This window comes from Macrobrachium nipponense, chromosome 24 (genome assembly GCF_015104395.2).
Source record: "Macrobrachium nipponense isolate FS-2020 chromosome 24, ASM1510439v2, whole genome shotgun sequence".
NCBI classification, from domain to species: domain Eukaryota; kingdom Metazoa; phylum Arthropoda; class Malacostraca; order Decapoda; family Palaemonidae; genus Macrobrachium; species Macrobrachium nipponense.
Genome location: NC_061091.1, coordinates 24,065,006 through 24,088,590, shown reverse-complemented (window position 1 = coordinate 24,088,590; position 23,585 = coordinate 24,065,006). Strand labels below are relative to the sequence as shown.

The following is a 23,585-nucleotide window of genomic DNA, read 5'->3' as shown; positions in this document are numbered from 1 at the left end:
AGGTCGTGGAAGAGGAAATTCCTTCCTTTTTGCACCATGCCCTGAAGGAGGCCCACTTAGACTGGTAGACAGCTCTTGAAGAGGCTCTTCGAGCATTAGCGATTGCTCTCGCAGCTGCCTTTGAAAAGCCTCTCGCTCTGGCCAACTTTTCGATAGTCTGAACGCAGTCAGAGCCAGAGCGGAGAGGTTTTGGTGAAACCTTTTGAAGTGAGGCTGTCTGAGTAGATCTCTCCTCCAGGGCAACGTTCTTGGGAAGTCCACAAGGAAAGTCATGACCTCTGTGAACCACTCTCTTGCTGGCCACATTGGGGCAATCAGAGTCAACCTTGTCCCTTCTGAAGCTGCGAACTTCCTCATGACCTCCCCCATGATCTTGAATGGGGGAAAGGCGTAAAGATCCAGGTCTGTCCAGTTCCAGAGCAACGCGTCCACCGCAATTGCCCCTGGATCGAGAACCGGGGAGCAATACAGAGGAAGCCTCTTCGTCCTCGATGTAGCGAACAGGTCGACTAGAGGACATCCCCACAATCTCCATAATTGTTGACAGACTTCCTGGTGCAAGGTCCATTCTGTTGGCAGAATCTGATTTCGTCGACTGAGAAGGTCCGCCCTGACATTCTGAACCCCTGCCACGAATCTCGTCAGGATTTTGATGTGCCTTGCGTCTGCCCATAGCAGAACTTCCCTCGCAAGGAGAAAAAGGGATCTGGAGTGAGTTCCTCCCTGATTCTTTAGATATGCAAGGGCTGTGGTACTGTCTGAGTTGACTTGAACGATCTTGCCTGACAGTTTGTCTTCGAAGAACTGCAGCGACAGGAATATCGCTGCCAGTTCCTTTACATTGATGTGCCAGGCTACCTGTTCCCCTCTCCAGGAGCCTGACACTTCCTCCCCCCCTAGTGTTGCTCCCCAACCGGAAATGGAAGCGTCTGAGAACAACACTAGGTCGGGGCTCAGAAGATTTAGGGAGAAGCCCTCTCGCAACTTCTGAGGGTCGAGCCACCATCTTAAGTGGCCTTTTACTTTGTTTGAGATCCTTAGGATCGCATTCAGGTCCTCCTTCGACTTCCATTCTTCCGCAAGGAAAAATTGAAGAGGCCTGAGGTGCAGTCTTCCCAGTGAGACAAACTTTTCTAGCGAGGAAATGGTGCCCAGCAGACTCATCCACTCCCTCGCCGAGCAAGCTTCTCTCTCTAGGAAGGCTGCGACTTTCTCTAAACCCAGCCGCTGACGTTCCTGGGATGGAAACGCCCGAAAAGCCACTGAATCCATCTGAATCCCCAGATACACGATGGACTGTGTCGGGGTCAGATGCGACTTTTCGGAGTTGACCAAAAGACCCAGAGACTTTGCTAGGGCTAACGTTAACTGAAGGTCCTTCAGACATTTCCGCCTCGACGATGCTCTGATCAGCCAATCATCGAGGTAGAGGGATATCCTGATCCCTGACGAATGGAGCCACTTCGCTACATTCCTCATTATCATTGTGAAAACCATCGGTGCCGTGCTGAGACCGAAACAAAGGGCTCTGAATTGCCAAACCCTGTTGTCTAAGACGAATCTCAGGTACTTCCTTGAAAGAGGGTGGACGGGGACGTGAAAGTACGCGTCCTGCAGGTCCAGAGACACCATCCAGTCGCCAGGTCTCAAGGCTCCTAGCACCGACTGAGGCGTCTCCATTTTGAACTTGATCTTTTCCACAAAAAGATTGAGCCTGCTCACATCCAGGACTGGGCGCCAACCCGACGACTGCTTCGGCACCAGGAAAATCCTGTTGTAGAAGCCCGGTGACCCCAGGTCCAAGACTTGCTCCACCGCTCTTTTTTCGACCATCTGGTCTAACAGATCGAAAAGGATACTTTTCTTCTCTCCCTGATAAGACGGAGAGAGGTCTCTGGGAGTTGATGTTAAAGGAGGAGGATGTAAAAAGGGGATCTTGTACCCCTGCTCTACGATCTTGAGAGTCCAAGGATCCGCCCCTCTCTGCCTCCATGCCTCCGCAAAGAACTTCAGCCTGGCCCCGACTGGCGTCTGAAGGACAAGATCTTCATTTGGTGGATTTGGTTTTAAATGAAGCTCTTCCTCTCGAAAAACCTCTCCCTCGAGGAGCTGCTCTCGAGGGGGGTGCCCCGCGAAAGGGTTTGACTTTCTTCGGGGGTTTACTGAATGAAGATGTGGAAGGAACTGCTGGGCGTCTTGAAGACTGTACCAAGAGGTCCTGGGTCGCCTTCTCCTGCAAACTCGTTGCAAGATCCTTTACCATAGCCTGGGGGAAGAGATGGTCCGAAAGAGGCGCAAAGAGCAATTCCGCTTTCTGAGCGGGAGAAACCGACTTCGCGGTAAAATTGCATAAAAGAGCTCTTTTCTTTAGGAAAGCCGTTCCAAAATGAGAAACTAGCTCCTCCGAACCATCCCTGACGGCCTTGTCCATACATGACAACACGCTGGACAGCTCCCCCAGACTGAGAGAATCAGGACTTCTAGACTGAAGGTCTAAAACTCCCAAGCACCAGTCTAAGAAATTAAAGACATTCAAGGTGCAAAGCAGTCCCTTCAAGTGGTGGTCCGTCTCCACAGGAGTCCAGGACACCTTAGCAGACGAAAAGAGGGACCTCCTCTGAGCGTCCACTAAACTAGAGAAGTCCCCAAGAGCGGACGAAGGAACCTTTACTCCCACGTCCTCCTTGGTTTCATACCAAATTCCTCCTTTCCCGGAGAGTCTAGAGGGAGGAAGGGCGAAAGTGGTCTTGCCCTGGTCTTTCCTTCGAGACATGAAATCTTGAAGCTTCTTGAAAGCCCTCTTGGTCGAAAGCGACGTCTTCATTTCGACGAACTCAGGGGTCTTAACAGACTTGGAAGACGAAAGTTGAGAGGGAGGAGACCTAGGGGCTGCCGGCTGAAACTTATCCCCGAAGGATGAACGTAACAGCCTGACAAGAACCTTATAGTCCGAGACAGCTGAAGCTACAGGAGGTTCTACTTCGACTGAACTCCCTGGACTACTAAGTTCCCCTTCCTCCCTAAGAGGAACTGGAGAACGTCCATCCGGAGAGGGCGTACGTCCAGCAGTCTCAGTCCTGAACAAAGACTTCCGTTGATTGGAAGTACCCACTTCAGGTACGGAATCGCCCTTACGACGATCCTTAGAAGGACGGACATCCTGCGAACGTAGCGCGTCCTTTGAAGCAACGGGAACTGTCTTAGCAGACACGTCCCTACGAGAGGAAGCGAGCGCTTCCTGACGAGAGGCGCCAAAAGCGTCCTGCTTAGCCAAGCAAGCGTCCTGCTGAGCGTCCTCAAAAGCGTCCTGCCTCGTTCGAAAAGCGTCCTGCTTCGAACGGCGAGCGTCCTGCCGAGCGTCCTCAAAAGCGTCCTGCCGAGAACGCAAAGCGTCCTGCTTCGAACGGCGAGTTTCCTGCCAAGCGTCCTCAAAAGCGCCCTGCCGAGAGCGCAAAGCGTCCTGCTTCGAATGCCGAGCGTCCTGGCGAGCGTCCTCTACAGCGTGAGCGAAAGATCTACTCGGAGAACGAGAACGGTGACGATCCGGAGGTGGAGAGAGAGACGAACGAGACGAGAGAGAATGAGACTGCTTCGTCCTCTTGACGGGCAGCCTAACGTCCTTTCTACGCTTAGGCTCGACTGCTGCTGGGCGAGTCCTCTGAGCCATAAGAGACGTAATCTGGTCCTGAAGGGACACAAGGATATCCTTCGTAGGTGACGAAGGAGCAGAAGAAGGGGCAGGACTGACCGTGCGAGAAGGCGAGGGGCGAGGGGACGCCTCCTTCCTTCTAGCAGGTACAGCTACCTGCCTCTCAGGTGAACACGCCTGTGCGCGGAAACCAACGTCCTCGTCGGTAGAAACTCTACCTCTCTTCTGAGGAGGAAAAGCGTCATTCGCGTCCTCTGGCGAAAGTGGTGACATAGGACGTGAAGCGTCCTCAAAACGAAAAGTCCTTTTCAACGGACGCGAGTCTCTCCGAGCGCTCCACCCCTTGCGCGGGGAGGACGCTTCGGAGGACGAAAAGGAATCCTTCAGGACACGCGCTCGTGCGCGCTCCTTGGCAGCCTGGGACTTAGCAACAAGGCCTGCCGAAGGGACGCCAGATCGGTGGGGAGCCCCCGTAACCCTCTTGCGGCTTTCGACATACCCACTCCCTGAGTCCTGGGAGTCCGATAGAGGTCTAGGCCTAGAGGCATTATGGGGCCGATCTGACGCCCCCTCCACAACACTAGGGGCACTATCACAAACTTTCACAGGGCCAGTTTCTAAGGCCAACACTTTCGATTCAAGAGCGCGAATAGACTCAAGAATCAGAGAAAGGGTGTTACCTTCTCCAGACACAGCACTGGGGCCCGAAGGCAACAAAACAGGATTAGGTTGAGCAAAATCTACCGGTGTTAGAGGAGGAGAAATGTTACATTCCTTACCTTTTGTAGAACTGCTCTTGGAGGAAGACCTCCTGACTCTATCGCGCTCCAATTTACGTCGATAGGTCTCATACATCTTCCATTTATCATCAGACAAATCCTTGCATTCATTGCACCGATCATCAACCAAGCAAACATGCCCCCTGCATTCCATACAAACTGTGTGAGGATCAACTGAAGGTTTAAGAAGCCTCACCTTACATTCACTCCTCACACACACACTGAAACTTCCAGTACTTGATCCCGACATCATGTACACAGAGAAAAGCCAATCCAAAATAAAAAACCAATCCACTATTACGTGTGCCAATCCAACAATCCAGAAGTCGATACCAAAAGTCAATCCAGATAATTTAAAGCGAGATAAATAAAAAAATCCTAGACGGAGGTACTGTAAACAGTTGTTTCCAGCACCGGCGACAGAAAAAATATGAACAGAAAATGGGAATGGTTCCTGATATCCGCCTCCCAGCGGCGGGAATGGGTACTACCACCTGGCCGCCCACTACGTGTGCCGCGAGTTTTGAAATTCTGTCGGACGTCAGAAATACAGCTATATATATATCTGACAGGTAAGTTTCATGAACAAACAATGTTTTCAGAGGGTGAAGGTAAAATTCTGTCAATTTAAAATCATGAACTAGTGTGAGGGCTAACTATGAACAAGAGAGAGAGAAATAAGGCATGCAGGTGGAGGGGTATCATCTTTAAGAAGTGTGAATGGGATCACATCATCTGAAAGTACATTAACTGTATGTACTGTAATTAAACATAGTACATACAGACTGTACCAGCACTTTTCTCCAAAGTTAAGAAAGTAATTTTCACAGAACGACAACTCTATGTCTGTTCTATGTTTTACTAGTTGATCATGGAGGTCTTATATAGTGACAAACACTGGATTATGTACTGCCTTTGTATATATTTTCAAAAATGTAAATAGTATACACAAAATCTCCATACTGATTTTACACTTAAAAGCATGAAAACTTATACTAATGTAGTATACTAATACAAACTTCACAAATTAAGGATATCATCTTTGAAAAGTGAATGGGTATCACACCTTGTAGAAGTACATCTATGCGCTAACTGCAGGTACTGTAATTACCTTGTATCATATTTATGCATGTACAAAAATAAAATAAATACATTTTTAATAAAGATTTGATACAGAAAAAGCTTCAAACCTTAAAAATTTACATAATAAATTAAACATGAACACTTCTGCAGGATTTCGCAATGTTTCTGTAAGATTACCATTCCCAAATGTTCGCGCTAACGTGAAGAACTCGCGTATGGTAATTAGTTAGATTCCAATGAAAAGTTCACGCTATTGTGAATTCGCGCTGATAACCAGGGATCGAAGCTACATATTATCGCTGATTTTCATTTACTGTCACGCCATCGGGAACGTAACCCCCCAGATAACTGGGGACTTCCTGTACATTTATGTCATATGTAGCCTTATCAGTGCTAACAACCTCATACTAGGTACCAATGACAGCAGAAGTTGCATTCGAAGCACTGATTGTTTACCAAAATGATCATTTGGCTAACCTGTTATACGAGATTACGAGTGTGAAAAATGGAGGGCACAGAACCACATTGCCCCCGAGAACTTACCCGGTTCCCTGGCAGCAGACTCCTCCAACTGTTGCAAGACAGTCCTAGGCAGATAAGGGCACTGACACCCTACCTCTTATAAGGGAATGCAAAAATAATCGCACAATATGGGGGAACCCAGACTGGTTCCCTAACCAGTTCAGACAAACCTTTTATTGACCAAAATAGGTTAACATCCTGTTCTAAATTCTCAATATGTTTTTCCTGAACCGAAATGGGAGCGGAAGGCAGAGCTAAAGAGGAAGCCTCAGTACTATCTAAAGCATTAGCAAAGGAAAAGCCTTGACTGAGTATAGACAACTACAGATGAAGGAACTGGAGAAGGGGAGAAATGACTGGTTGACAACCTGACCTAACTACAGACAGTATTTGACAAGATATTAGGCCACTTTGCATCAAGCGGCCTAATATCTTGTCGAATTTTGAAGGAACAGAAAAGTTGGGAAGAAATTTTGTCAGTCCATTAGGCTGCTTACATCACGTAGAGAAAAGGATGGAGTTTGGACACTGACAAGGGGAGAGCACTGTCACATGTTTGGAGATTTAATAAGAGCCTGCATATATTTTTTGGTTAGTGCTCCCACCACAATTTTTGCCTACTGCATATCACTTTATTGCCCCCTGTGACCTTAATGTGGGCCAAGACGGTGATTTGAGTCAACAGATAATAGCAGAGATATGTCATTGAAGCAATCTGCCCTTAAAGCAAAGCATATATCGGATCAGCTGCATGGGAGGAGGCATTCAGTTCAATGCTAAGTTGCCAGATTTAACAAAGGTGGCAACCATGAGATTCCATCAGAAAAAGCACCCTGGCATGCCTACGAAGACCTCTGACCGAAGTCTGACTGTTTTCAAGCGTCGATTAAAAAGTAATTAAGAACACAAGCAAAGCAACAAAGCAAGCAAAGCTCCCCACAGTTACGTTAATTATACCAACTCTCAAAAAGACCCTCAGCCACACTTTCCCCTTTATGTTACTTTTTACCGACAGAACAATTGGTTCACCGATAGATAGGCTACATACAGAAATTTCACTCTCATACTCACCATCAATGACTGACTTCAGGGGAAGCTGTGCTGTCTGCTGGATATGGTCGTCGAGACACAACCACCGCCGAGAATCACAACACAAAAAACTGAGTACTACAACCATACAATAACTCAACAACAGAACAAATCACTGTGCAGACGAACACGAAAACAACAACCTTACAAGTCCACATACAACCACTCACAACCAACACCAAGATATGACAACAACCTTCAAGTACCAGCACAACTTTCCAACACACAATACCAATAACAACTCCAGGAAACCACAATACAACTGACCATCAATACTCTCTTCCAAAAGACCGCCTTTTTTGACTCTCAACTCTCCATAACACGCGACTGCTCCAACAGACAACTACTCATACGCTTGCGCCCGCCATCAAACCCCTCCTTATTATCCATCCACCAATTATAATCTTTCTCTCTCTCTCTCTCAATCGCTTGCTCAGAAAACACATACACACTTACTATCATACAGCAACACCAAACACGACATATCAAACATACATAAACCTTTCAACTCTCAACCCAACAACACTTTCACTTACTCTCTCGCTCTCTCACACAACCCTTGAAGACGTTGTCAAATGTAACTACCATTATCACTCCATACAGTCAAACTTCAATCAGAGGTCTTCTTAGGCATACCATGGTGTTTTTTCTGAGACGGAATCTCATGCTTTCCACCTCTTAAATCTGGCAAATCAGCGTCCAATATCTGCTTTGCTTTAAGGCAAGATTGCTTCAATGACATATCTCTGCTATTATCTGTCAACTCAAATCACTGTCTTTGCCCATATTAAGGTCACAGGTCACAGGGGGCAATAAAGTGATATGTAGTGGGCAAAAATTGAGGTGGGAGTGCTGACCAAAGAATATATACAGCCATTTATTAAACCTCCAAACAAGTGACTGAGCACTCTCTCATTGTCAGTGTCCAAGTTCCCTTTCTCTATGCGTTGTAAACCGACTAATGGACTGATGAAATTTCTTCATAATTTTTCTGTTCCTTCAAAATTCAACAAAACATTAGGATGCTTGATGCAAGCGGCCTAATATCTTGTCAAGTACTGCAATTGCTTATGCAATCTATCTGCTCCCCTTCTCTTTCTATACTAACTAACTTAAGCAGAAGGTCCTTTAATATCCATACTTCCTCACATCTATTCTCAAGATCACACTTTATACCACTGCTACCAGCGTAAACTGTATCTCCTAAAAATCAACATCCTGCTAACACAGTAATCATTCCAGTGGAGGCATCCTAGGAAAAATAAGTACCTATACACTATGGCATTAAGTAGAATTCTGACAAGAGCTAAAACATTTGAAATACCTTGTGGAGGACAGGTGTACTAGTCAACCAGGTAACCATTCTATCTTTGTTTGAATGCTGACTCACCTGTCGGCACAGAGATATAAGCTAACTTTAACAGTAGGTAAGGCTCATCTCAAATAGAATATATTAATGTCAATATGCATACACATGCTTACCTCAACTAAATAGCTGAATAGGGGATAATTTGGAAATATCAGATATTTGTCCAAAAGTTAATGTTTCATCAATTCTTTTGGATAAGAGGCTTTACTGATCAAGTGCCTGGTATTTCTTTGTGGTGCCACCTCCTTCAGGTCACACAGCTGACATACCATGAGGTATTCAGTATATTCCAATAGTCCTGCAATCAATGCTAAAGCTACATGGAAGAGACAAACTCACAAACAATCCAAAAGCTGTTCTGGAATAAATGAATAGTTAGAAAATCTGTTACAAATGTTAAGCAATTTCATGTAAGAATAAAACTATATTCAAGTATCTGTGAAATAAGAGATGAAGCATTTCTATAAGTATTTATTTCAAATATATTGTACAATAAACATCATAACATTTTACTCAGACATAAACCATCTCTGGCCATGTCACCTCGAAAGTCTGACAAAACTTACAACAAAAAGGCTGAAGCTTAATGTAATATAAAATTCTATTTCAAAAAGATGTTAGAATCACAAAAAAGGTGGTCTGAGCATGACTGAAAAGCTTTAACAAGAAAAAAGTTATCCAAAACCTTGCCTCTTAATATGCTCTACTGAACACGTATGAATAAAAGTATTCTTGCCTAAAAACAACAAATAAAAGTCGTTCACAAACTGATATGATAGTTAATATACTATTCATTCGACTATAAAATATATCTAAAATCTGTCTTCAGCATTACATACTTAAAATTTCCAACCTTTGTAGAGTTTGTCTCATTACCAAAGGATAGATCGAATAGAATGCCTTGAACCAAATAAAGTGTACAGAGGAATACCAACATACAAATACAAAAAACATACTCAATATAATAGAGATGTGATTATGCTTCCAAATGATTAAAGAAAAATGCACTTTATGATGAAAAGAAATATATATCAATATGTAATGAAAATGATATAAATATGTTAGTGAACAAATTCTACACAATTCCTTTTCCTACATACCACACGAAGTTTAATCTCCAAATGCCCATCCCAAAGTCAAGCTGGGATAAGATGGAATTACAAAATACAAAACATTCCCATATTAGAGAATATTCACATTACTCCAGGTACTTGATGACATTTCACAAGTTATAACTATTCTACAATACGAAATACAGTACCATGTAACTGATGGTGCAACTTAAACCTAAGTTAAAATGTTATCATCAGCACAGTAGTGTCATTATATATAATTTAAATGTAACCCTCAAACTGATTTAGAACCATCTTGTCAATGAATGCAATGCAAACTGACTTAAAAAAAAAAAGCCCCAACGATGAAAACTTAATAGCAAGATCACTGTGCAAGAGCTGAAAAATGAGTACAAAAATTACTCCGCATAAAATCCAGACACATTATCTTTTGAAAGAACACTGCGTAAAGAAGCTGGAAGCCTTGCCATCTGAACAGTACAAGCAGTACAGTATTTAAGGGTTGCTGGTTGTCTTCACAACTAGCTAGTAATTTATCAATTATTCAATGTTTAAGCCAACAAAACAGACAACTTAGTCCCCTTGTCTATCTCAGACATAAGGGAAGGAAAAAAAAATAAATAAATAAAATAGCTGCTTTAATTATTGCTTAATTCCTATACTTTCAATATTCAAATTAATATTAATTGCATTTTTTTTTTAAATATTCTGCTTAAAATTTTCTCATGCCATTTCATACATTAATTTAAAAGATTCCTGTTTGTATCTACAGTAAGTGCAATTTATGAATGGGAAATATACAACACTTGTAATTTTGTAACTGCAATACTCTCTTCAAATGTAATGACAAAATTTTTTGGGAATGCAAACCTGAAACTGAAATTTAAAAAAATGTAACATGCTACAATTTTGAGAAATTGCTACTAGTAAAAAGTACTGAAAATTATATTCAGTTGTTACTGTCTTGCCAGTCTAGTGGATGCTTAGTCACAACAATAAAGAAAAAAATTATTTATAATCTTTCTTTAATTTTAGAAGAGATAGACCTATCTTTTTACCCTCCCACTAAATTAAAATTGATTAGTAACGTCTTCTTTTCCTATCATCTGCTTCCCTTGATGCTTCTCTTCTCACCCATCTTCCTTGAGAGACAGAGTTTCCACTGCCACGACTCTCATACTCATAGTTTGAACCACGATACTGCCAGTCTCGTTCTTCGACATCTTGAGTGCCACCATATTTTTCTAGCCAGTCTCTGTAACGATACCACCACTGTTCCCACTTCAGGTAATCATCCAAAGTAATTGATCTGTCACCAAAGTAGCCTGATTCCTTATAATATCGATATCGGACATGTACATCATCCCAATTTTGTGGAAGTTCCCTTGGTAAGTCTCTGTGGGGGTCCCACTGCCTTATCTCTCCGTAGCGCTCTTGGTACTCCCTATATTCTGTTTGATGTTCCTGAAGCCAACGTTCATGAGCTGGATGATTTGACCGGCTTCTACTGCTTGGAGATGGTGACCTTGACTGTAATCTTCCACCTTCCAAATACACCTTCTTGTCTTGGCCACCCTCACGTACTATCTTCATTCTCACCCCTTCATATTCTTGACGCTGTGAGCTCAGTTGGGCAAGTTTACCAAACCTCTCAGACAGTGTCATACGTCGTGGGCCATCGTCATCCTCTGTTGAGCTATCTGAATCTGTATCCTCTCCTTCAGATCTTGGAGATTCTCTAGGTGGTGGAGGCGGCTGGTGATAATCAGGATGATCTGGTGGAACTACTTTATAATGATGTGGATCCAGCAAATGCCGACCCTCAGGAACTGGTCTTGGTGGCGTTTCTGGACCTCTGAAGTCTGTTGGTTCTTCTACAACCTGCCCTACAGATGCTCCATCATAAAAGGTATTTGTAGGCAATGGAGCAGGAGAACGTGGAGCTTTCCTCCGAACGGAAACAGGAACTGCCACAGGACGTTCACCATCTTTTATTTTTATTTTATTTTTCAACTTTGGCAGTTTTGGAATTGCTCTAGTTTTTGTTTTAATTATATTACTAACAGTTTTAGTCACTAGCTTTTTAGTTGTCTCCTGATGTGATATCTGTTTAATCCTGACTTGCTGAGGAGATGGCTGCCTTCTGTTAACTCTTCCTCGGTGAGGTGAACTAGAGTACGACCTCCTTCGGCGAGGAGGAGAATACGAACGCCTACGTCTAGATCCTGAAGAGCTTGATGATGTGCTGGAAAAGGATGATGATGAAGAACCTGATGATGAACGGGAATAAGAAGAGTAACTTCTAGAGTAAGAAGAACCACTGCTGCTTGACGATGACCTTGAATAACTACTAGAATATGAACGTTTCCGACCACGTGATCGACTGGGTGAACGTGAACTATGATGCCTTTTATTCCTGGACACTGGTTTTGGTGACTGTCTTGGTGAAGCCCTAGGTGATCTCTGGCCAGTTCTAACTGGAGATCGACGTGGAGATATCCTAGCTGAGTGTGGCGAACGGCTTCGTGTCCTAAAGGAAAAAAATATTGAGAATTTGAATATGAAATACAAACTATAACATTTGATATAAGTTGACTTCGGATTTACTATGCAACTCTGGATGTTTACTTGTTTTCTTGACATAATGCAGGTTAAGTAGCAAAAAACTCACATATATCTCACCATTTTATTTTCAAACTTTCTATATGTTCATTACCACTGACTGAAAAATTATGGTATGACTGTTTATTTAAAATTCATATATACAGTATCAACAATTAGCTATATGAAGGAAAAAAAGCTGTGCCTAAAAAGCCTTGCTCTACCTAGATATACTAATATATCCTATCAATGTTATCTATGCACTTTCAAGAGCAAAAGTTGTCTTAATTAAGCCAATATCTAATCAGAAAGACTTCTTACCCAACCAACGATTACTTGAAATTTTAACTACAGTCGACCCTTGCTATTTACAGACATGATTCGTGAACTCGGATATTCGTGGATTTTTCTAGCAACCTTTTTTTAAATTATCATAATAGGCAGTTTTACATTTTCTGAGATATTTTGAGCATTCGCGAATTCTAGCTATTCGCGCGGAGGGGAGGTTACCTTCCCCCACAAATACAGAGGGTCTACTGTACTTACAATATTCAAGAATATTTTCAAAAAAACTTCAATTGCTGAACAATAATTCTAGTTTTGTGAAACTTGATTCCTTAGTTACAATTGAAACACCTCTGGATGACCCAATATAAACTATTAAATTCATTAAAATTGATAGAAGGTTCATATGAATACTTATAAAGTACAATAATTTACTACGTCAACGACATTTTTTCATAGACCCATCCTAACAAGGATGGTTATCTTTGCTAGACAGTAATCTGAATTCCTGTATATGACCCCTAAATTCAATTTATTTATCTTGTCAATAATAATAAACTAGAGCATCATAAAAAAACTTTTTAAAATTTGCAGTCACACAAATAAATTCCCTTATTAGTAAAGTCCAGTAGATGAGTCTACAGATAAACAGTAACTTGAATGTTTTACTATATATCAGTACTATTGGTACTTTCACTCTCCTCAAACAAAGGTACAGTCGACCCACGGTATTTGTGGGGGGATGTGTACCAAAACCACCCATGAATAGCTAATATCTGTGAAAACTTGGACACTTCTAGAAATACTTATAACTGTCCACTTGATAGTTCAAACACTCCCCCCTCCCCCAAATAAAAACCCTCTAAAAATGCTTGAGTACTTTAAAGTTTTATCATAAAAATGCATTTAGTCATGAAAATATGAAAACACCGCGAATAGGCAAATTTTCCACAAATAATGAATAGGTATATGTTTCATAGAAAAATCCGCAAATAGGTGAGTGCATGAATCCAGAACTGCAAATAGGCAGGGGTTTATTGTTAAATCTTATCGCAATCAAAACTTATTTGTGTCATGATCACTGCACATTTACAAAATTTAACATAAAATTGGGCAAAATATTTTCATGTTTTATATATGTACTAAAATTCTTTTTCTTATTTGTAATATCAGTAGTGTGTGTATTTTAATCTTCATTCTAGTTTCATTGTGTTCTACATGGAATGCCAATACGTAATACTTTCAGTTGTTTAGTTTTCCTTTATCTGGGATTAAACAAACAATTGTTATACAAGTCTGCATCCAACACTCTCAAAATCTTAAAATACTGCACCAGCTGTAGCCACATCCACCTGCTTGCACTGCGATGACTGGCCAAGAAGATTTCTGATGAAAAGTTTTTCAGTTTGCTATGTCAACTTCAAAAAAGCTTAAATATTCAAATCAATCAACTTGAAAAAATATTTTTAAAGCAAATAAACTGAAAAATTTTCAAAGCCACAGTACCTCCATGCATTTTTCTTTTAAATTTTGGTATTCTAAATAGGGGTGCACTTCTCAGGTCAGAGAATTTTCAACATTAGGAAATAAATATTTTCACATTCTCAAAAGTGAAAACAATCCTTTTTTGCACATTCCTAGTCCAGTAATCTTATGATTGCCACCTTGGACAAAACAGAAATTGGAAAACTGTAAGGACTATATGCAAGCATACAGGTTTTCCTCAGCTTTAATGCCTACTTAACAAACAGACTTAACTGGGGTCAATTTTCCCTACAGTGAAATGAAAGATGTAACTCAGAAGTCTTAGCCTGAAAATATATTACTCTATGATCCTAGGTACTATACTATAAATATTTGCATGCTTCCTTTACCCAAAATACTGGGTGATTCCAATTTAGGATTTTATGCTCCAGAAAGTTTAATGCAGTACCTCCTACAATTACTCACTTCCAACAATAATGTGAAACTCTTCAAAGCCGATGTCGCTGTTGTTCAATAAAATACTTCTAATATAGAGATTTTTTTACAATCAAGCATATTCTCAGTTTGAAAATTAAATATACTACTATCTATATATTCCTGAAAAATATTAACTAGTCATATAATAATGTATGGAGTATTCCTTCTGCATCATCTTTATAAAAACAAAATCTTAATGCTACCTGGAACCTCCTAAGTTGAACCAAACTGCCCTCTAGTATTTGTCCACTGTATGAACTGGTCTGTGCACCACCCTGCACCAGCCTCCCAGAAGTAGTGAGATATCTGGTTGCGGGGGTGGTAAGAGGAGGGTAACTTTACCTACATATGTTAGGCAAAGCAAAATTTTCTTTTTTGTTTGGTATTTGTTCCAACATTATACTACCTCACACTTTCATAGTATGGAGCCTCACCTACAGGTGGGAAGCTTTTCTCTCCTGTAAATGTGAAGTGCCTTGTTCCTCATACCTCCCAGACCTGTAAGGAGCCAGTTTGTGAATACTATTCATTTTAGATATGAAAACCAGACGGAGAAGATTCTCTCTCTCTCGACAGAGCTCTATGCCTTAAGGCAATTTTTTGTGCTGCCAATATCAGACCCAAGGTGAACGTACCTAAGGACTTGTGTGTTACATCCGTCAGGTAGATAGATGTGAAGGTCGTCTGCCACTTCTAAACCCTGGCACAAAGGACCCGTCCTACTGAAGTTTTTCTTTTTTAACACTACTGACAGACCTATTCCTCTACGTACTGTTTTATGTCTTGACCCTGGCTGAGGCGAGGTCCTCATTTCCTTCTGAATGATATGCTCTCCCTATTACCTCTCTCAATCACAAGATAGTGTTCTTTGATATCTTCCTCTTTTCTCGGCCTGTACCTATGAACAACCATAGGCAGGCTGGACTGTGGGGGGCTGTCCATTTTAGGTAGGGTTTCAAAAGAACTAACTGGATGCAGCACTTCGTCCTGTTAATTCCCTACAAAATCCTTAAGTGAGGGAACAAAAACTGTCGAACCTTGGGTCATGTGTGGAGGGGTTCTGAGTCTTTGCTACAACCCCCAGCAGAAAGGTACAGTCAATCCCACAGTACTTGTAGGGGTTAGGGACCACAACCACCCGCAAAAAGTGGAAATCTGCGTTAATTTCAAATGTCCCTTAAAAACACTTACGACAACCTATTTTCATAGTTTAAACATCAAACTATCATCCTACAACACTTATTTATTGTGTATTGTTGTGTTTGTGTGTGTGTTAATCATACTTACTCAACTAAACTTGTAATAAAAACAGTACAGTTAATCAAGCAAAGAAAATTTTTTTTAACATTAAGTATGCACATACTCGTTCATATGCAACATGAATTTCTTGGAGTCTTAGTTTCAAATTTTTATGTTTATGATAAAGTAATTCATATTTAGTCACATAAATACCAAAAAGAAAATAATTAGCGAATACAGGCAGTCCCTGCTTATTGGTGGGGGTTCTGTTCCGACAGCTTAATGATAAGCAAAAACTGCTGATAACCGAAAATCTGTGATTTTCAGTGCTTATAGGCACTGCTAACCAGATTTTGGCGCTGATAACCTGTTAATGCGCCTCAATTGGTTATGTATCGTCGCCAATAACCGAATTCAGCACATTTTGACGTCAAAAATCAGTAATAGACAAGTGCCATATAACCAGATCGCTGATAGCCGGGGACTGCTGTACTTTAGATATGCTTTACTATTATCCTAAAACACTTCAATATCATTTCAAAGTCATCTTACAACATTACCCTTAAAAATATATGGCTTACAACTACATGTGAAAACTAATCAAGTTCCCCATATATTCAGGCACAGCCATTTGTCTCATAAAGTATTCAAGCCATCCCATTTTCTTTTTACAGCAGACAGGGGAAACAGGGGAATTTGCAAGCATTGTTAAGTACTGTACCTAAATATTAATATTTGAAAATTAGAGAATAATTTTTTGTCATAAAAAATTTTTGTCAAAAACATAACATGAAAATAAAGTAATTAGTAATCATTGCTTTATAAAAAAAAAAATGCAAATTAGTGTATTTTCTGTAATTTTTGGGGATTTACATTCCACACAAAAATTTGCAGCCAACTAGACTCCACAAATCCTGATGAACAATAAAGCAACAGTCCACTATAAACCCATTAATGTCCATCAACAGATGTGAATTATATCGTGAGAGGGTATGAATTTCATCCTCCCTCTTCACTGATACTAATACCAACAGGAACACAGACTTAGGGTGAAGTCCCAGTCTGATGCCATTCTGATCAGTTCATAGGGGGGCCTTTCTCAGTGAAACCAGGAGCTTGGTGACATTCCACTCTGCTGGTTTCAAGTCTCTGGGTGGGCAACTCTTCTTGAAGATTTTTACTAAGTCTGACAATCCCAATGACAGCCACGTTTATGCCTCTTGATCTGAAATGGAAAAATGTTGCTTGTGTCTCAAGAACAGACTGAATTCTGCCAAATCCTTCCCTGATGCAGACTCAGGGAGATGGCTTAAGAGGACTGTTAATGACTGCCACAACTTCTTTTGAAAAACCTTCTTTCTAAGCAGTTGCTGGATAGCCTCCATCCATGAAGCTGGAGTGTCGATGTACCAGGCCTCTGTGTTCTTGTTTCAATAAATTGGGGATTGAGGGCAACTATCTTGGAATGTCTACTAGAAGTTGGAGAAAATCTGCATTCCACTCTGCTTGTGGTCACTTTGGTGCCACCAGTGCCATCCTCGGTCTCTGGTACACGAACAACCTGTTGATGAATTTCTGCAACTGGTTGAATGGGGGAAGACATATGTCCAGGTTGTCCCATGGGGACTGGAAGACATCTTGCAAGACGACCCTTTCGTCAGGAACCAGGGAACAATACATGGGCAACTTGCAATTTTTGCTGTTGCAAACAGGTCCAACAAGGGGCCCTCCCACAGCTTGAATAACCTATCCACTACACCCTGCTGTAATGACCATTCCATTCCCACTATCTGGTCTGTCCTGCTTAGTGTCACAACGTTCTTTTTCCCTGGAATATACCTGGCTGTCAGTATGTATTAGTCCCTTGGTCTCTGATCATTTGTGCAGTTCCATGACTAGGCGATACAGGATGCAGATTATTCCTCCCTGCTTGTTTACATGTGACTAATGAGGTATTGTTGCTCATGACAACTGTGGTCTTCCCTTGGAGGTTCTAAAAGTGTTGGAGTGCCAGCCAGATTGCTCACATCTCTGAAACGATGTGATCATGTTGTTTGTTTGTAGGCATTTTTACATTGCATGGAACCAGTGGTTATTCAGCAACGAGACCAACGGCTTTATGTGACTTCCGAACCCCGTCGAGAGTGAACTTCTATCACCAGAAATACACATCTCACACCCATCAATGGAATGCCCGGGAATCGAACTCGCGGCCACCGAGGTGGTATGCCAACGCCATACCGACCACACCACTGAGGCGCTCACGATCATGTTGTTGCCGTTCACCCCACTTCCCTGAAATGCACATGCCTCTGAGGTGGTTGCCCCAGCCCTTTACGATGCATATGAGAATACCAGTATTTCCAGGGCTGACTGACTTAACCCTTTAACGCCGATTGGACATATTAAACGTTGACAAAAATTGTCTGTCGGGTGCCAATTGGACATATGGTATGTCGATAAAAAAAGTTTTCTTTTTAAATTCGCTGAAAAATACTTATAGGCCTACCAGGCGAAAACTTTTGAATCACACGCCTTGGGGGATGCTGGGAGCTCATGGATCAAGGTGTTGTTTTGTTTACAATCATTACGCAGGCACGCAAGCGCGAATTTCTTTCTTATCGCACTAAAAAGTATCAGTGACACATCTCAGAAATTATTTCATCACTTTGACATAATTTTTGCACCATTTTAAATTGGCCGTTACATGGAGTATTATATATGAAAATGTGCGCAATTTCATGTAGAATACAACAAATAATACTCATGATTGTAACTTTTATCAATTTTGAAATATTTTCATATAAATAACGATAAGTGCCAAATTTTCAACCTTCGGTCAACTTTGACCCTACCAAAATGGTCGAAAAACGCAATGTACGCTAAAACTCTTACATTCTAGTAATATTCAATCATTTACCTTTATTTTGCAACAAATTGGAAGTCTCTAGCACAATATTTCGATTTATGGTGAATTTATGAAAAAAAACTTTTTCCTTACGTCCGCGTGGTAACTTCCGAAAAAATCAAATTTTTTTGTGCGATTGTCGTAATGTTTGCACCATCTTAAATTAGGCGTTACATAAAGTTTTATATATGGAAATATGTGCAATTTCATGCACAACACAACTAAAAACAACCCATGGTTGTAGCTTTTATCAGTTTTGAAACATATTCATATAAATAATGATAAGTGCCAAAATTTCAACCTTCGGTCAACTTTGACTCTACCGAAATGGTCGAAAAACGCAATTGTAAGCTAAAACTCTTATATTCTAATAATATTCAATCATTTACCTTCATTTTGTAACAAATTGGAAGTCTCTAGCACAATATTTTGATTTAAGGTGAATTTATGAAAAAAAAATAAAAATTTTCCTTGCATTCTCACGGTAACTCTTCCGAAAAAAATCTGAAATTTTTTTGTCCGATTGTCGTAATGTTTGCACCATTTTCAATTAGCCGTTACATAAAGTTTTATATATGTAAATGTGCGCAATTTTATGTAGAATACAACAAAAATAATTGAAGGTTGTAGCTTTTCTCATCTTTGAAATATTTGCATATAAATCACGATAAATAGAAAAAAAAACCACGTTCGGTCAACATTGACTCTACCGAAATGGTCGGAAAACGCAATTGTAAGCTAAAACTTTTATAGTCTAGTAATATTCAGTCATTTATCTTCATTTTGAAACAAATTCGAAGTCTCTAGCACAATATTTAGATTTATGGTGAATTAAAAAAAAAAACTTTCCTTCCCTCCACACGCGGATTCTCCGCCGCAAATCTCCGAAATGCGTAAGTCGCATTCTCGTAATATTTGCTCCGCTTCATATTAGGCGTTTCATAGAGTTTTATATATGAAAATTATTGCAATGTCATGTAGAATACAACAATAAATAATTGAAGGTTGTAGCTTTTCTCATTTTTTAAATATTTGCATATAAAAAATATATAAAAATAATTCGACATTTGGTCAACTTTAACTCTTCCGAAATGGTCGAAAACTGCAATTGTAAGCTAAAACTCTTACAGTATAGTAATATTCAATCATTATCTTCATTTTGAAACAAATTGGAAGTCTCTAGAACAATATTTAGATTTATGGTGAATTTTTGAAAAAAACATTTTTTTTATGTCCGCGAGTTACAAATTCATGCATCATTTTGTGATAATATTTTCTCTATGTTGCTTTGATCGTTTTACAATATATTATATACCAAAATGTTTGCAATTTAGAGTACAATACAACGAAAAAAAATTAACTCGTTAGCTTTAACCATTTTGCTCACAGCGCCATTTGAATACAATTATATATGAAATTTTGTTTTTGCGCTAACATATATCGCATTATTTATATATGATAATTATATTTTTTTCATTTTTGATGGTTGCATAATAAACTTCAGGCAATGCCAAAAAAGGAGCCAAAAATGAACTCTTAATCTTGAAAACTAAGTGCGCTATGATTTTTAAAAAAATATATTTTTCCGCTTCGGCGCTCACTCTGAGATCCCCTAGGCATACGGGAGACGATTTTTATTATACCCCTTTGGCGTTAAAGGGTTAACTGCACTCCCTACAGATGGTTTTCTGGGTTTATCCACCACTGCAAATCTTGTATGTACGATTCTCTCTGTCACACTTATCAGACCCTTACTGATCTTCATCCTTTTTCCTTTTCCTTCAAGTTTCACTGTAAGGAACAGATACAGGTCCTGCTCCTTGGTACTAATTTTCCCAAGGCTGCCAGGTGACTAATCAGGACTTGCAATTTCTTCTTTGGTTGGTGAGGGTTGGACAGGAACAGGTCAGATATTTTCAGGAACTTGGATACTCTCTATTGCACAGGGTCAGCTCTCGCCCTCATTGTGTCTATTATCATGCTTAAGTATCTAATCCTTCATGTTGGAACCAGGTCCAACTTTGTGGGGTTGATCAGTATCCCAAGGCACCTGCACAACTTCAACACTATGTTCCAGTCTTCCGGACTTGTTCTGTAGATGGTGCGAGAACAACCTAGTCATCCAAGTACGTACCTGCATAGTTGGATGCGCCCAAAGCAGGAAGCCCTGAATTGGACCATAGAAACTTCCTGGAAGAGGGATGTATTGGTGTGTGGAAGTAAGTGTCTTGAAGATCCATCAAAACGATGAAATCTCCTCCCCTTATACCCACCAATTTCCCATTGTAGGACTCTTTCCTTGGGGGAGTCCCTCTAGTAGGAAGGTAAATCAAGTGGCGCTCCTGTCCAAGGTGTTGCCCAACAATCTGCAAACCGCTGCATTCACATTCCTGGGGAGATGGACTTTTCCAGGACATGGTATTGTTCAGCTTGCCGAGGAAGTGGAGGGGGTAGTAATTTTTGGGACCTGGAGGAGACTAGGAAACCTTCCACCCCTGCCATTAGGTTGTCCAACTCCTTTACTATGGTCCCAATCAATGGAGACCAAGGCAGTCGGATGGTTAGTTTTGTCTATGGGGTGCTACTCTCCGCTATTTGTTTCATGAAGAAGTTGAGATCATTGTCAGGCAAGGATGAAGTTGGCAAAACTACACTTTTCCTTTGGTAGATCCTGTCAGGAGAGGTCCACCTCCTTTTCAAAGTCCGTCAGATCTAGCTGACTTGATAGGCCAGGTCTCTCCCGGACTCCCTTCCACTCCGTTGGGTGGCCATTCGGTCCCCATCGCCATGGATAGGCTGAGAAGCATGTGTCACGATGTCTGGTATCCTGTCTGGTTGCACATTGTCCCATCCGGTTGTACGTCATCCTGAGTAAAGGGGAGAATGGGAATCTAGTCTGCTGAGGTTACCCCATGTATAGGACGGTTCCCACGATGTCTCCGGTAGCCGAAAAGGTACATACATCCAACTTTCCATTGGTCCACCTTTTTGGTGTCCAGTGACAGGATGGGTGACGTTCTTCCCCTTTCCAATCATCTCCTGAGGAGGTACTGGTCTGTGGGTTGCTTTTGGACTGTGAGCGAAAAGTCCTGGAAGGTGTCAGAACCTCTGACGGGAGGACTGACAGCTGTCACCGACCCACTCATACTTCGAGAAGGCAGCTTTCCATATCGCACTTCTGGAATGTGAGCAAGAAGTCTCTCTGGATGAGTACTGCAACTGACAGTCCTTCCGTGTTTCCAGTGACTACTTTCCAACATGGTCAAGGAATGCGATCCACTCCATCTAGAGAGGTTCCTTGTCTTGGAGGACAGATCAGGCCATTGTCGCTTCCTAAACGCTGGAGAATGTCTGTGGCAAAGGTCTGCTGCTTTTAGAGGTAGATCTCAGTCTCCTTCAGCTGTTTGAACAGCTCTTCTGTTCTTCTTTGTATGCTCCATGACAGGCTGGGATGGGCTATAGGGGGAGTCTGATCCGATGTCCCTCTCGCTTGCCCTCTGTTCTCTTGGGCCTATGTCATTGCCATCATGAAATTCCCTCTCAAGGACTGCCACAGGAATGACAACATACAATCTGGTTTCTTCTTAGGGTCAAAGGGAAAGCAAGGAAAAATATTCCTACCTGGTGTCACAGGTAGTGGAGATGGCCATTGTATCGGCAGTGACAGGGTGGGAGAAAGAATATAAAAGGGATGGTTCTCTAGAGACTAAGAGTGCTTCTTCCTCAATTTACTTTTGTATTTTTCCCATTGGGGAGACTGCCATAATCAGCACCCTCAGCAGGTGGATTCCCAGGAACATACTTACCCCTGCAGGAAAAACACAGAACGAGGAGTGACGTCCAGAGTCAGCAAGAATTTTCTGCAAGGCTTGTCTTTGCCCAGGCACTGACGTATCTCCGTCTTCCCATTCTCTTCCATGGTCACATGAAGGATGGAAACTCTAGGTACTTACAGGAATGTATCACTAGGGCTCAAACGCCTAGGTCCTAAAACAGTAGTTTTTCCCTAAAGACACTCTTAAATATGAAAAGAAAACTAGGATAGGTTTCCTTTCTCTTCCAATGACAATGGTAGAAAGAAAAGGTTCTCTGGTTCTCTAACACTCTCATGCTTGGGGGAACAAAGGCACGAGACCCCGATCACATGATTATTGCACAAGATATTTCTCCGAGAATAACAAAAGTAAATCTCGCAGAATGACACTAACAACTGTAGAATGTTATTGAATTTGTTTCACTAAACAAACTGACTTAAAACTAAGCACTATTTTTGTGTTAAAAGCATAACTCATTGCGACTAGTATACATCTACAACTTGATCTCATGTTCACTCACTCACATGGGGGCACCTTGTAACACTAAAAACGCTACTGAATTGACGAAATCAATTCTTCATACAATAAAAAATATTTATATGTATCTCCTAAGTATCAAGAAAAGGATATGAATCCCACTAAACGCACAAAATAAGAGACAACTACATGACCGCAACAAGTCTAACAGCACGTCCATACATGAGCACAGCTGAGAAGGACAAATGGATTGTAGCTTGGGTCAACCTAGGGGGTTCCAGGTAGGGTAGGGATTTTGTTTTCGTAAAGACGAATCTAAAACAACTAAGCATAGTAATGCACAAGGAATACATCACAAATGAAAGCATTGGGTAGTATACGTGTTGGAAGAAATGCTAATTTCATTTATTTGTTACCAATGTTTCAAAAGCCCTTCCTAATTTAAACACAGCTTTCATTTCTCCCATGGACAAAAATCATCATTACCCTTCAAAGCTTCTATTCTTCAAAAATTGCCTTAGATGGCAAATTTCCATAGGTTATCATACAGTACTTACCTTTATTGTGCTGTTAATTAAATGTTTGGTTGTTTTATCACTTTCTAATCTTCATACCCCAAGTCAAAACATTTACTAAATGAGATTTATAATTAGTTTTAGCTTAAAACTTCCTACTCACTGCTTTACAACCCAACCCTACATGAGCTGTAATATTTTCTATATGATAACCTCACA

General features: G+C 41.0%; 1 protein-coding gene across 5 annotated transcripts in view; it reads right to left on the bottom strand.

The window, feature by feature from the left end:
• Positions 1-8,947: 8,947 nt before the first annotated feature.
• Positions 8,948-23,585, bottom strand: part of LOC135205521 (serine/arginine repetitive matrix protein 1-like) — a 152,036-nt gene continuing 137,398 nt past the window's right edge. For all 5 annotated transcript variants that reach the window (XM_064236264.1, XM_064236266.1, XM_064236265.1 and 2 more), the window contains one exon: positions 8,948-12,094. In XM_064236264.1, coding sequence (XP_064092334.1) covers positions 10,645-12,094 — 1,450 coding nt within the window. In that variant the 3' untranslated portion in view covers positions 8,948-10,644. The remainder of the gene's footprint in view (positions 12,095-23,585) is intronic.